The sequence below is a fragment of the Vipera ursinii genome, assembly GCF_947247035.1.
Source record: "Vipera ursinii genome assembly, chromosome: 1".
In the NCBI taxonomy this organism is placed as follows: domain Eukaryota; kingdom Metazoa; phylum Chordata; class Lepidosauria; order Squamata; family Viperidae; genus Vipera; species Vipera ursinii.
Genome location: NC_139512.1, coordinates 125,025,988 through 125,041,967, shown reverse-complemented (window position 1 = coordinate 125,041,967; position 15,980 = coordinate 125,025,988). Strand labels below are relative to the sequence as shown.

The following is a 15,980-nucleotide window of genomic DNA, read 5'->3' as shown; positions in this document are numbered from 1 at the left end:
GTAGGACGTAGAAGATAAAAGAAGTAGATTTACCCATTTCATTTCCTTGAATTGTCTGCTTATTTCACATTTCCCATGGCAGATCTTCTCTCTTATGTTTCTTCAGATGGAATTCCATTTGTTTGGTGGGTTGGTCGTGCCAACGAAAAACATCCTTACTGGGGAGGATCAATTCCAGGAATCCAACAATGTGCATGTGGTCTAGAAGAAAGCTGTGTGGATCTGAGATATTTTTGTAACTGTGATGCAGACAGAGAAGAATGGTAACTATGGAAATGCATTTTAACTTATGTTATTGTTCGTATGGAAATCTATTATGAATGTTAATGAAAGGCAGATTGGTAAATTTCATTGTAGGCTTTCACCATTGTGTGTATACATATGCACCTATTGTATATACATGAACTTCTACATGCATTATTTAAAGAAAAAACAATTACAGGAAGTTAAAAGAGTTAAAAACAGAAGGAAAGGAAAGAAAGATGTTGAAGGTATCAAAGAAAAGTAATTTTATGGACCAATATTTGGTGCTTCACTCTTATGTAGCAAGACAAAATTTGGCTGTTAGTGGTTTTATAATCTGGTAGAAGATAGGAGACAACCAGTGATTTCTCTGGGACTACCTTTATGAGGGGCTGAATTAGTGTATCACTAATGACAAGCAATAGGTGAACTAAATTTTCTTATTAAAAAAAGAGAAAAAGTTCAGTGCAAGTTTAATGGCATGTAATGAAATGGAAATAAAGTTTAATGTTTGTGCATCGTACTTTTCAGGCTTAAGTTTGACATGCAAACTGGAGAATATAGAGCTCCAAATCTCACAAAACATATATAATATAAAGGCCTCTTTAAGGTATTCAGTAAGTTTAATGTCTAAATAAATTTTATGGTTGCCTTCATATTGTGTTTCCAATTTGAATACCAAGCCAGGAGAACTTGAAACAGAGAAGTAAGCCATCCTTTAATTTTATGACTCAGGATAATATTCTTGAGAATTGTGTGATCTCAAGAACAATTTCAAATCTATAAAATTGACTAACATGCTCTTTTAATTTTGTCACACATAAGCTAGAATTGCAAAATCAATTAATAATCTTTCAACCTCACTCTACTATATTGTATAAATGTACCTTATACCTTTGCAGATTTAAGCTATTGAAGTTGGAATAAACAGTTCTTCAGTTTAGCATCTAGATTGGCCTTCTGCTTTGTAGATTTACATATTTAGAAAGATCCTATTGTTCATTATATGATTAATGTACATATCTTCAATAGGTTTCTAGTTCTTGCAATAAAACAGATACACAAATAATATAGAATTTGTGTATCTGTTTTATTGCAAGAACTAGAAACCTATTGATACATACATTCTTAATGTTAATAATTAACAAATGTTAATTTCCTAATTAGTGAGATGGAGGCTGAAGAAAATAAATTATAGAAACTAATTTTTTTTGCTCAAAAACTTGCACTTTGGAAAAAACAGAATCCATCCTTTCTTTCTGCACTACACCTGACCTATATTACAGAAAAATTATACCAATGCAGTGTAAATCAGTGGTGAAGTAAGAAAAATGGTTATAGTAGAATTGGAAAATGAACAAAAGACTGTAGTTAAAATTATGTGAGCACAGAATTACTTTCATAGGCTAAAGCAATTTGGCATTTTCAATTTAGAAAGGAAATAGCTCACCCTGGTGTAATAAAATAAAAAGCATATAGCATTTTGAATATTTTAGAGCAGGAAAAAGAACTTAAAACAGTTAGAAAAATGTATATAGAAAAACTTTTATCTCCATTGCCTCCATAAAGACTTACTTGCTAGAAAGTTTGAAGATTATAATTGACTATTGAGCACTGATTATTTGATGAACTTGACCCAGAGAAAATATTTTAGATGGAACATATTGTATAGCAAATAAAATATTATATAGCAAATAACAGATTATTTTAGCTCTGAGTGAGAAAAGCATTGCCAATAATTTTTAAGGAGCAATTTGCCAAAATGTATCCATTTTTTTATTGAAAAGTTTTATCATACATTTTATCTTTAACAGTCCCCCCTACCCCTCCCCTACCCCTCCCTCCCTACCCCTCCCCCCCCTCGCCTCCCCCCCCCGACTTCCCAGAGCTAAGTACAAGGTATAAAAAACAAAAAAACAATCATAAACATCCATATGCTAACAACCATAAACTCTAAAATCTATCACTCTCTAGCTCATATAGGATAACTACAAACACTATTAATATTAAATATAAAAAGAAAAAAGGGAAAAAAAGAAAAAAAGAAAGGAAGACTTATTCAAATGCTACATGAAACTTCTTAGTCCCATATTTGTTCTGGATATACTCAATCCATTTTCTCCACTCCATAACATAACGTTCTTGCGAGTGATCTTTCATATAAGCTGAGATCTTTGCCATCTCTGCCAGGTCAGAAACCTTTAAAGTCCATTCTTCTATAGTCGGCAGTTCCTCCTTCTTCCAATATTGACCTACTAAGAGTCTTGCTGCCGTAATTAAATTCAACATCAGCTTAGTGTCCACAACCGTAACATCTGTAATTATACCCAACAAAAAAAGTTGCGGACAAAACTTTATCCTTTGCTTGAAAATCTTCTGCATGTTCCACCATATTTTTATCCAAAAAGCCTTAACCTTTTTACAGGTCCACCATATGTGAAAATATGTTGCATCTTCATCGCCAAAATGTATCCATTTTTTTTATAAACCCCCCCATTTTCAAAGTTTAAAATATTAAATGTCAAAGAAAGCAAAACTGACACAGCCTTCTATTCATATACAGACAAGAATTTAGTACTCGGAGAATGTATTTTAATCTCTTTATTTTGAGCTGTGTTTATGCTACAGAATTAGATTTGTCATTTTTCCCTTGATATGTTCATTTTTTACAACCAGGTGAAAGGCAAGCAGAAAATGGTTGTCTCGTTGCTACAAGTACTTTTTAATTGGTTTTCTAGATTCTCCCGCTCAGAAATAGCCATCAACAAAGCCAACAATTTGTAAAAAATAATTACAAATAAAACATAAATAACATAATACAATAGTTACAGACATAACACTTACTACATTAATGAGTGTGTTGTGCTTATAAATATAATAAAACATTTTTTAAAAAATAAAAAAAAAAACTAAGTTGGAACCATACAGTTTTGTGTCATTTCTGACAGCAGAGAGAAAAAAGAAGCTTTATCTGTTAAGAGACATATTGATGGTAGCAATAAAAGAGAATATTTGTAGCTCAGGGTTGAATTGAGGGGTTCTTGGTGCTTTCTGAGCTTGATTGTTTTGTTACCAAATTCTGATAGTGAAAATGTCTTCAAGAAAGGGTCCAACTTGCCACAGCCAACTCACTGCAGGACAACTTGTTGTGGGACAAGAGTTACACTAATATCAAAGAAATAGTGGAATAGAATCATTAAAGAAAGGATACAAAAGGAGAGGCAGAATGAAATGTGAATTGCATTTTTTTTTTAAAAAATTATTTAAATAATTAAATAGAATTGTTAAATTGTCTCGCAGCCAGTTGTCCTACAGCAAGTTGGCCATGGCGAGTTGTCCCGCAATGAGTTGGCCATGGTGAGTTGGCTGTGGAAAGTTTTCCCATTCCATTCAAGAAAACAAGCTCAGGAATACCAAGGATCCCTCAAACAGTATGGGATTGCTGTAGTTGTCCCTCAGCCAACTTGCCATTCTCTTTTCTTAATAGTCTTCAGTATTTTTAAATTGGCCCGTTGCCTTCAGTGTAGTGGTGGGATTACTAGTCCTGACTTTTAAAGTTGTAGCTCATACTTCTGAAGGTTACCAGATTGTGGAAGCGTAGCCTATAATTTAATACAATATTTGGCTTTTTCCTGTTGCTTAATACAGTGTTAGAAAATGTCCTCCTGAAAGTTTTCTTCACAAGTGGCTTCTGTTATGCATTTAAAAGTTTTTTTCCTGAGTTCTTTTGAAAGGATTGGGGCATTCTACCATTCCTTTTTAATTGCAAAATGATAGAATACATTGGTGGTGTTCTCCCCATCACGTACTCTCCATCACACTGCAGACTTCATAGCTCCTCATGCTTCTGAATAAAAGACCCATAGGATATTTTTATTCAGAAAACAGGAGGCCAAGGATACTGTAGATCACCAGAGAGAGAAATGTACAGAACAGCAGGATACTCATATAAAAACACTTGGCATCTCATACATTGTTTTCATGAGAATTCTAGAGAAATGTACTCTTCAATTGATAGAAAATATATTCCTTTTCTATAAAAGTGGGGGAAAATGGCCCAAGGAATGGAATCAATATCAGGTGAAGTGTTAGTACAACTTTATAATGGCTTGGTAAGACCACACTTGAAATATTGCATCCAGTTTTGGTTGCCATGATATAAAAAAGAGGTTGAGACTCTAGAAAGAGTGCAAGAAAGGCAACAAAGATGATTAGAAGACTGGAGGTTAAAACATATAAAAAATGGTTACTGGAATTGGGTATGTCTAGTTTAATGAAAAGAAGCACTAGGGGTGACATGATTGTGGTGCTCCAATGTCACAAAGAAGAGGGGGTCAACCTATTCTCCAAGGCACCTGCAGGACAAGAAGCAATGTATGGAAACTAATCAAGAAGAGAACCAATGTAAAACTAAGGGGAAAAGTCCTGAAAGAACAATTAATCAGTGGAACAACTTGCCTCAAGAAATTGTGGGTTCTCCAACATTGGACCATTACGAAGAGATTGGACAACTATTTGTCTGAAATGGTATAGGGTTTCCTGCTTGAGCAGGGAGTTGGACTAGAAGACCTTCAAGGTCCCTTCCAACTCTGTTATTCTGTTTATCTGTTAACACTGACGTTATTCTCTATCATAAACAACAGATGCTAGAATAATTATTGAGTTGGGTTGACTTATTTAGGCAAACTCTAAAGTTATTATCTTCCAGAGTCTCTTTGTTATATAATTAGCTGCAGTACTTTATTTCTAATGCTGCTTTAATTTTTTAAAACTTGCATAGTAACATGGAAAATTTAAACATTTATAATCTGAATTCCACTACTTGCAAACTTTCAAAATTTTTGAAGATATTTTATTTGGCTTGTTTCCAAGTTGCATAGCACCAGACATATGCTGATAGTACACTTCTCATAATATACTGTATCACAAATTTCATTAAATGCTGTTGCAGTTACCTATTCAAGTGAGGTTTCATTAACTTAAAACTAGGCAATATACCCAAAGGATATTATAAGAGAGGAAATTAAATTGAATAACACTACTGTCCTGCCAACTATTATACTGTAAGTGATGGGGGACCTTATGAATATTCCAATTTATAGTACTGCAAAGCAGCATCTTGAAATACAAGAGAATGAGGATTTGTTTTTTTCAATATGACTGATACATTACTATAAATATTATAAATCTGTACAAATTTGCAACTTACATGTTCTTTCATAGATGTAATGAAGTTCTGAACTGTTGGGGCACATTTGAAACATAATTAATATGTAAGAAGGTTAATTTGTTTCCATATTGTTCACATCTTATGGGTATGGATTAACAAGGACATGAAAATACATGATCTAGCTAATTTCAATACTGTCTGGTTAATTGTTAGATAAGAATTATCTGGAATTTTGTCATGAAAATATTGTTTATATAAAGTATCAATATTCTTAAATAAATAAAATTAAGTAATATTATTCCAAAAACTTCATTAAGCATTGTGGACCTTAACACAATTTCTTGAAGGTCTGCATTCTAAATGTGCTTGCTTTATTCTATTTTTTGTCTTATTCTAACTCATATGCAAATGTCTTGTGCAATATAATGCCTTTTTTCCCTGAATTTACAGATGCATAAAAATGTTTTTTATTAAATCAAAATTTGACTTTATGCAGAATTTTAAGATTCACAAATTCAGATCTGAACTTCATATAATAAATGGGCTGAGTTTTTTCTTGTCTTAAGAACTATAAAGTCTTTTAAAGTACCTTTCCTCATAAATAATTATTTGTTCCTTACTTTTATATTGTCTTCCTCGCTTATTAACTTAAGACTGGAAAAACAGATTGCTTTGGCTATTTGGTCTATGTTATGGCATTTATTTTTATGACCAATCATAAAATATTTTTATGATTAATTTTATGATTATTGATCAATAATCCAGATGGATCATAATTCTGTAATTTGCCTAGTTTTTGTGCATGACACCATTTTTAAGTTATTAACATATTAAATGGACAGTTAGTCCTCTGCCAAAATGCCAGCCATATAAAAGTGTAATAAGATTTGGAAAGAAAATCTATTACCACTTGCCTTAGAAAGATTTGATAGTGTTACATTGTTTTATGCTATTTTTTAAAAAATAAAAAAAAAATAAAACAGTTCAGCATTCCCATTTTTGCTGTTCTGGAATAAACAATCCATGACCCTGAATTATCTATCCAGCATACAGTTAATATGGATATTTCTAGTAGCAAACATATTTTTTCTGAATTAGAAGATTTATTGTTCAATTTTCACAGGAAGGCTCAAATCAGTTTGCAGTAAGAGCACAATAACATCCACAGCTTTGTGGGGGGGGGGGGTTTAACACAAAATTTCTGTAATGGCAGTGGGCCACTTTCTGAAGGAATGCTTGGCAGTATTGTTGATTTTTAAAAATGCCCAAACAAACAGATATTTCTTTCTTGTCAGTAGACATATTAATATATTGAGTGCCAGAGCACAGAATATCCCGTGTTTATTTTCTACTTGTCATTTGTTATATGCACATATAATACCATATTATCTATATGTTTCATTGACATTTGCCTTGTCATTGAACAAGGAAAAAGAAGAAGAAAAAAACCCTCAAACCATTATTTCCAAAACCTAAAAAGTTTTTTGAAGATTGCTTTAATGGATTCCACAGAAATCTCCTATATCAGCAGTCTTCAAAACTGAATTAATCTTTTTGGCTATCCTTGAAAACCATTGAAAACTTTCAGCTAGTACAGCATGTTAAAAGCTAGGTTATGAACGTATGTTAATTTCAGCATGTCTTCTCTTCCTCCAAATATAATGCATACCTCAAGATGTTGTAACCATATAATGCAGCATGGCTGACCCCAGATATCTTAAAGATCAGTTCTGAGGAATTCCAAGCAACAATTAATACAATTGTTGTGTTCAGAAATACCCTTAAGTAGACCAGTCAAAGACCAAAATAAGGATTCATACATTGTCTACCTTTCCTTTCCTTTCCTTTCCTTCTTTCCTTTCCTTTCCTTTCCTTTCCTTTCCTTTCCTTTCCTTTCCTTTCCTTTCCTTTCCTTTCCTTTCCTTTTCCTTTTCCTTTTCTTATTGGTTCAATATGGTACACAAACAATTGTGTCAATGAGCTTTGAAAATCTAGAAAATGATTTTATTTAGTAACCAAATAAAGGAAGTTATACAAACACCCAGCTTCTGCTAAGGTGGATGAATCTTCCCCTGGCAAACGGGTACTCACTTCTATCTGTGTCCACACAACAATCTTGCTTTTAAAACCGATAACTCACGTGTTGCTTATCTCCAGTGGCGTAGCGTGGGTTGTCAGCACCCGGGGCAAGGCAAGGCAAGCTTCTTCTTGCTGCTGCCTGGTCTGGTCTGGTGTGGTTCTCTCCCGTGCTCAGCGCTGCACTAGGCGGCCGCTGCACTGTCCCTCCCCCAGATAGTCCCTCGCTCTCTCTCCGCACCGCACCGCACACCTGGCACCCCCCCTCCACAGTGGGTGGCGACCCGGTGGCTCGGATTGAATTCGCACAGCCAGCACTGCAGTGAGAGAGAGTGAGTGAGCCAGGCAGGGGCAGAGAGCTGCGAGTGTGAGCGTGCCCCCCCTAGATGTTGCGCCCGGTGCGGCCGGGGGCCCCTGCACCCCCCATGCTACGCCACTGCTTATCTCTTAATGGAAATCATTGCTTATGTAAATGTGACCTGGTCTTCCTTGTCCTTCAGGACTCTTATTCTTCTATAAGGTTGCATGGGGACATCTTTACAAAGTGCCTGTTAGTATTTCCACACAAGTTCTTTTGAGTACTTTGATGGAGCATTTCTAATTATGGGATGCACTCAGTAAAACCTGGGTGTCAAATGCTATTGGGCCACGTGACATATTCTGATGTATCACAATGTTTTTTGCCTTTATGGAGCCAAGGTGGGTGTAGCCTACATGTGACACAGCCGGCCTGTGGGCCACCAGTTTGACACCCCTGCAGTAAAGAGACCTGTCAGGCATCATGCTAGCAATCTGACACTAGATTAAAACAATTTTGGTTAGGTATTTGAACTAGTGCATTTTTTTTTAAGAGTGAAGGGTTTTAGATGTTATTTTATTGCATTTGAATTATGACTGAATATATTTTACTGCAATATGGCAACTTGAGGGGAGAAACAGACTGAAACATGGTATAAAATGTGTTAAATAGGAACACAATAGAAAGATTCCTGTTATCAAAATAGACTTTAAACACTATTTCTTGATCCAAATATGCATCTTTCTCTCTCCCTCCCTCCCTCTCTCTCTCTCTCTTTATTTATCCCGTATATATAGGTATGTGTATGTTTGTAATTTATTTAAGATTTCAACCCTGATATACATTTTACACATTTATCTATTCATAGGACCAATGACACCGGTTTCCTTTCCTTTAAAGAACATTTACCTGTGAACCAGATAGTCATCACTGATACAAACAGACCTAATTCTGAAGCTGCCTGGAGAATTGGTCCTCTTCGTTGCTATGGAGATAGTGGGTATCACTCTTTTCAGCATCCTTATGCACAAGCTGTATAAAAAGCTGGTGTGTGTGTGTGTGTGTGTGTGTGTGTGTGTATGTGTCTGTCTGTGTCTGCATGTATGAGGGACAGAATTCTGATTGTATTACTGATAACAGATACCTTTTAATAATTGCATTGTCTGATTATTTCCTGAAATGAATTGTGCAGTTTCTAAAGAAGCATATTTTTATAAATAATTTGCAGTAAGGCTTTGAATGCTACAGGTTCAAATTAAAGGCTTGTTCAGACTTCTGTCTCCACAATGGGGGAATAAAGACACATATGAGAAATGAACAAGCATGACATGAATACAGTAGGACTTTCTCATTCATATTCTTCAGCAACTAATTAACACTGAGAACATGTTCTCTTCATTAATTACAAGTAATATCCAAACATCTTGCCCATTAGTAGTTGAAATTATTATCAGCTATAAAATTTTATGGTTCTCTTTTTAAAGATGCTGGTGGTGGTTAAAGTTGGTGGTTACTATTTTCTCCTGTACAAAATTGCCCATTTTGTACGGTGTGAAGGAGTTTCTTTCACATTTCCTTGTTTCTCCCAACAATTCAGTTCATGGTATGAAAATGTTTTATGAGACGAGAAAAAAGTTCTGGCTTTGCCTTCCCCATAGGTATATGTAATTATATCCTTCTGTCTGCCTTCCATTAGTTCTGCTTTTGTCAAATTAAAAAGTACCCCTTCAACTTTTTCAAAATCTTTTCTGAATGATGCTCAGTATGAGAGTTGCCTATTTTTACAGCTGGGTTCAGAGAAAATACTAAACTTTATGTTTAGCAAAAGGCAATAACCATATTCACACAACATGAGTTGCCCTAAGCATTTATAGCTTAATGTGATGATTTGATTCACATAATAAAATAAGATAATGCTTAGATTCCTACAACACACTGGACAAAAAAACTAACATGCCCTATTCTTCAGTAAAACTGTGTTTTGTGCAAATCTAGCCATTGGTCAATTAACCCAACACATCCTATGATAAATGTGAGAAATATGTAAAGCTATTTTTTTTTAGCTCAGTGCTTTTCTCTGTGAAATTGCTTAAATATATTTTCTATATTAATTCCTATTTATTATGTCAAAAGTATATTTGCTTTTGTTGTTGTTGTTGTTTTAATCACCCAAAATAATGTGAAGTTATCAACAAACTTAAACTTCTCTGAGCTTTTTTTAGCACTTCCGGTCTTTAAAAATAATTTGGTCCAATTAAGGTCTATGGAAGATGTTTCCTTTTTGCCTCACTCAGTTGGAAGAACTCTGGTTTATTTTTTTCTTTACCACATCTCTGAAGTGCTCAGTTCTCTTGGTCAGCAACCTAGTATTCTACAAAGTCGTTAAGTTATCTACTCTAGACTCAACAAACATTTTCTCCAAGGGCACACAGATTTATTGTACATTTATATACTTTATATCAGTGAGATAGATGTATCTGGAAAGCTTCACAATCTTCACTGGTTTTTCACCACAGTTTTTATTTTTCTTTATTTTAACATAGAATTTGAATGATTTTGTGTCAAATGTAAGAGAGAGTTATATTGTCCTAACTCATCTGTCTTTTGCAAAACTTCCATGGGTGCTTAACAAACTCTGTTTTTAACTTTTTGATCCCTTGAAAGATTATCACTGGAGTTGAAGTGCTGCTACTTCAGCTGTGTGTATATGTGTGTGTTTAGAAAAATGTTTCCCAATTATCACCTGAGCAGTGCACAAAAGGGGATGTTTGTGGTCACACTAGTGAGTATAGTCTACAATGTGGTGACTCTCAGTGATGCCATCCTAATTATGACATTCTACTCTAGTAAGCCATGGCTGGCCATTATGCTGCTGGGTTTTTTGTCTGTTTCATAGAAGTGATTTGGATCCTATACATCTAAAACTCTATATTTTCATTAGTGCTTTACTATTTATTTTTTGCATGATTTTGGTCATTAATTTGGATGCATTGTCATGATAAGTAGCAGAATGATTGATTGATTGATTGAATGAATGAATGAATGAATGAATGAATGAATGAATGAATGAATGAATCCTGTAGCTACAATACAGAAGCTCTAAAATATTTTTTCTTCCTAGGTTTCATTTTTCTGTATTAATGAACTCTGGCTAAAGGCTACAGTATATCTTTGCTTCTTCATTTACCTCCCTCATACAATTAACTATAGAGAGGTTTGTTGTGCTTTGCAGGACAGTTCTGGAATGCAGCTTCTTTCAGCACCGAAGCTTCCTACCTTCTCTTCCCCACTTTTCATGCCGAGTTCACTGCAGACATTTCTTTCTTCTTCAAAACAACCAAGATGTCTGGAGTCTTTTTGGAAAATTTGGGAATGAAAGATTTCATCAGGGTTGAAATAAGTTGTAAGTTTATCAACTGAAATTGTAGTATATTATTTTCCTTCAGATCTGATTAAGTCACAAAATGTCTATGGAGAAATTCATTCATCCAGGTCAAAGTTATCCCAAAGATGCTTTTCCAAAAGGCAACTGGATTTCTTGGTTTCTTCCTTGAAAATGTTTTGCTTCCCATCCAAGAAGCAAAACACTGTCAAGGAAAAAAAAAACCAGTTACCTTTTGGAAATGCACCTTTGGAATTAAATCATGTATCTTCTTGGGTGCTTAATATTTGTGAAGTTTGTGTCTATGTTTTAAGTCTTAAAAGTGAGGATAACGTGCCAAGAGTTGAGAGGTTAGGACCCTTTAATATATTCAGTGTTCAGTGCCTTGAACCACTACCCCAAACTCGCTCCCATTCATGTGTGCACGCACATACATACAAACACATTCTTCTTCAGAGTTATATTCAAATGAAGATAATATTATTGAGCTCAGTATTGACTCTGCTGGGTAGCTGTCTCTTATCTGAAGCAGCACACAGAATTGCTACTTTTCACATATAGCATATGAGTTATCAGCAGATTGCCTCTCCTCTTCTTAGGTGATGTTAAATAGTATTTATGCAATATTCTTTCAGAAAGCAGCTAGCATACCAATGAGGAAAGGGGAAAGTTCCGTATGACATAATGGCCTGTCAAACAAGCTACCTTTCTTTGAAACTAAATTGCAGTTGCTGCCAAGAGTTAAAGCAGGGATTCTGAACTACCAGGCTGTGGCCCGGTATCAGGCCGCAGCCTGTTTGGAACCAGGCTGTGCAAGTGGCGGGCGGTGCAGCTTGCACACACAGCTCTACTTGTGTAGCTCCACTTGTGTGAGCAGTGGGCACAAATCATGCTGCACACACGAGCATGCATGCCTGCTGTTTGCACAGAACCATCCCCTCTTCCACACACACCCCAGTGCTGCCATCACTGCCTGTCCACAAAGCCAGAAAGATTGTAGACCACTGTATTAAAGAAAAAAACTAATTTAAGTCATCTTTTTGTCTACTGCTTCAGTCTATTAATGGAGGGTGTTGTGTTGTGGATTTAGAATGAAAGAAGGCCTTTCTGTTCCATGTTCCATCAGGCAGAACAAACCTAGAATGAACTACCATCATCGTGTAATAGGGTTATAATAATTTCAACATAAAATTTAATAAAATAAGGCCCCCAAGGCCCTTTGATTCATTAAACCTTTGGTAAAAGCAGGAGCACATTATCACTAAGTAATGAGGTATGGCTTAGTGTTAATTGCATATGATCTTCTGTTTGGGTGATACTTCAGTGTGTTATATTTCATTCACAAGGCTCTTATGTTTTATTAAAGTATACAATAAAAGCAAGACATTGACATAAAATTATATCAGAGTAATGCAATCTGTCAAGATGATGGGTTAGCATGTGCACTGTGGAAATGGAAGAAATGTCTGATACTTAGTCACTTTTTCCACTGCGTTATGATTTTCTCATAGGTCAAATTATGTTTGGAGCTAAATGGCTATGAGTACAGTCCACAAATCAGTTGATGTTGGTGCTGGAACAGAGTCTAACTGTAAAGAGATCAATATCACTGATTGCCTTCCATGAATAGAAGAGAGTTCCCAACCCCCTATGCCTAAGAAAATTCATCCCTGTGCATTGAAAGATTTTTGTGAGCTATGTGTGTATGTATACCAATGGAGTACAAATTTATCAGAAATTCATCTTCTCCCTTACTTAGCTATAGAGATGCAAATTAGGGTCCAAATGAATGATAATAGCCAAACTTTAGCCTTATTTTGTTAGTGTAATGAAACCCTGATGAAAGTGATGTTGCTTCCATGACATAAACGTTTTTAAGAAACTGGAAAAGATTGATCAATCAGAGTTACAACTCCTGTCCAAATGTATTTTTCAGTGTATATACATTGTTATTATTGATCTAGTGTTGCCAATGTACCAGATGCCAGCTTCTGCTTTTGTCCTCTTGGAGAGGAACCTCTCTTAATCTTGGAATTGATTTTGCCCTAAATGTCATACTGCCAGGTCTTCTGTCTCACTTAGATTTCCAACCCACAACCTTGCTTTGTATGCCCCAACTAATTCCCAGAAAAGATATGGTTGATTGCAAGGGATGAAGATGAAATAAGAACTCAGTGCAAATCTCCTTTTATTAAACTATCTAAAATGTAAGAAAAATGGCACAACAGGGTTGATTAGTTTTTTAATTATATAATTCTTTCTTATAATATGAAAAGAAAAAAAGACTTAATTCTCTGACCTGTTTCTTTTTTCCTATTTATTTGCTTCTAAAGGCCAGTGTCTGTAACCTCCAGTTTTTGAAAGATGGAACTGCAAGTCCCAACATATCAGAATAACTAGCAGAATAATCTTTATGACATTCACACTTAAATAAGTATCAAAGTTTGACTCCACTTTCCTTTAAATCAGGGCTTTTCAACCAGTGGTACGGGTACCACCTGTGGTACATTGGCACCTGGCAGGTGGTACACGGCCATCCTAGAGAAGTGGTAGTGGGGGAGGGGAATGAGCTTAACTGGTGGCAGCACCGCACAAGCCTGAGCGAGAGACGGCTGGAGCTGCAAGGCTGTCAGGGCTCAGCGGAAGCGCCAGGATCAGCACCAGGCTCCAGCTGGAGCCTGGCGCTGATCCTGGCGCTTCTGCTGAACCCAGAAGAAGCACTGATCAGCTGGAATGTTGCAGAATCTCCAGGGTTTTGTGATTTACATTCAGATGCTTGGTAACTGATTCATATTTATGACGGTCACAGTCTCCCAGGGTCATGTGAAGTGACCAAAACCTGCTGCAACCACTCAGCAGAGAGGGGGAATAAAAACCAAACACACCTCCACCCCACCCCCACTCCCAATCCTCAACAGAAATGCTCACGACAATGAAAACCTCGGACAGGAGGAAGAGCGCTGCTGGGTGGGCAGGGAGGTGTATTGCTTGGCTGTGGCTTGGGGGGACACTTTTTCAGTGCCATTATAACTTCGAACAGTCACTAAGCGAACTGTTGTAAGTCAAGGACTACCTGTACTTCATCACTTTTTTCCTTTTTTTGGTCATCACGTTTTTGACACCTTGCTAGGCGACTGGTGGTACTCGGATGTTGCCATATCCTAAAAGTGATACAATCAGTGAAAAGGTTGAAAAGCCCTGTTTTAAATCATTAGGAATAGACACTTGCTGTCAGGTGTTTCTGACTTTCAGCAGAACAAAAAATGATATTTTAAAGGAGGAAAATTTAAAGAACAGTTTTAACAGCATGCATCATTAATTTTAATAATACAGTTTGAAGAAAAGTTCTAGTGTTTGTAACATGTTTAATATTGTCTATAACATATCGATAAGTTTTACATCTGAATATAGCAAATGTAAATGTTCAATTACCAAAAATCTGGGCTGAGAATTGTCATATGAAAAACACCTTGATATAGTTTTTTTTAGAAAATATATATCCTTTCTCCTAATATGAACTAGATATTTCCATCAGTGTTATTTTATCGAAATCATTTTTGTGTCTTCCATTTTCTCCTGTGTATTTTTCTACACACTTTACAGGCTATTTCAGTGATAATCAGTTTAATTTTTTTAAAAAGCAAATATTAAGTAAACAGCACAATATTTGTAGAAATGTTCTATCTCACTGATCTATCGCAAGGCAAATACAGTACATACCTTTTGTTTCATGACACTTGTACCTTCTATTTCAGGAACTTAGCAGCCTAATATGTGAACACAGAGAAAATGAGAATATCCGAGTAGGGATTTGATTTCACGAAAAAGATTTGGGTCTGTAGATATGTATCATAATATATAGTTGATTCACTGTGTGAATTCAATAATCACATAAGGTTCATTGTTCTTAAATGTTACCAGTGGTGGGATTCAGCCAGTTCGCACCAGTTTGGCAGAACCGGTAGCTAATTTTTTGTTGCCCAGGCCCAGAACGGACTTCTGGAAGCGGCAGCCACGCAGAGAACCGGTTGTTCACATATTTGAATCTCACCACTGAAAGTTACTACCGCAGTTATGTACTTCTTGTTGTTATCAGCATGACATACTGAGTTTCACCTTATGCATTCCAGCTCCGAAAGACATCACTTTCACAGTTGATGTTGGAAATGGCCCAGTAGAGGTTACTGTTCAATCCCCCATGCCCCTGAACGACAACCAGTGGCATTCTGTGCGTGCTGAAAGGAATCTTAGAGAAACTTCTCTTCAGGTAGACAACTTTCCGAAGAAGACTTTAGAAGCACCTGCTGAGGGACATTTTCGATTGCAGCTAAACAGTCAATTATTTGTAGGTAGGTACAATCATTGGTACTACCCCCACGTTTTATTTTTATTTTTTTTACAAATGCTATTCTCTTAGGATAAATGAATATTCTTTTTAATTATTGGATATTAGATATTGCTGATTCCTCAATGAATTTCTATGCAAAGTTTAGAAATTTCTACTATTTGAAGATAAACTTAGCAACTTGGGTTTGTTTTTTGTTTTTGTTTTTAATTTGTACACTGATATAAATTGTCCCACCAATGAATAACTGAATGAAAAACTAAGCAATAGAAGAAGAAAAAACTCTGAAGAATTCACAGGAAAAAAAATGATAACAGAGACTATTCCATTTTCAGACATGCATATAATAAGCAGGCCTGAGTCCTCCGGGAAAGGGCAGTATATAAATGTAATAAAATAAATAAATAAATAAATATACATAGAATGAAGGCTACTGCTAAGCTTGTAAGCCGCCCTGAGTCTTCGG

General features: G+C 35.7%; 1 protein-coding gene across 1 annotated transcript in view; it reads left to right on the top strand.

Annotated features, from left to right (window-relative positions):
* The window catches only part of CNTNAP5 (contactin associated protein family member 5), a gene marked incomplete at both ends in the record, with an annotated part of 417,604 nt that overhangs the window by 345,983 nt on the left and 55,641 nt on the right, over positions 1-15,980 (top strand). Inside the window, 4 exons of the mRNA XM_083349845.1 lie at positions 107-263; positions 8,656-8,783; positions 11,020-11,190; positions 15,300-15,518. Coding sequence (XP_083205971.1) covers positions 107-263; positions 8,656-8,783; positions 11,020-11,190; positions 15,300-15,518 — 675 coding nt within the window. The remainder of the gene's footprint in view (positions 1-106; positions 264-8,655; positions 8,784-11,019; positions 11,191-15,299; positions 15,519-15,980) is intronic.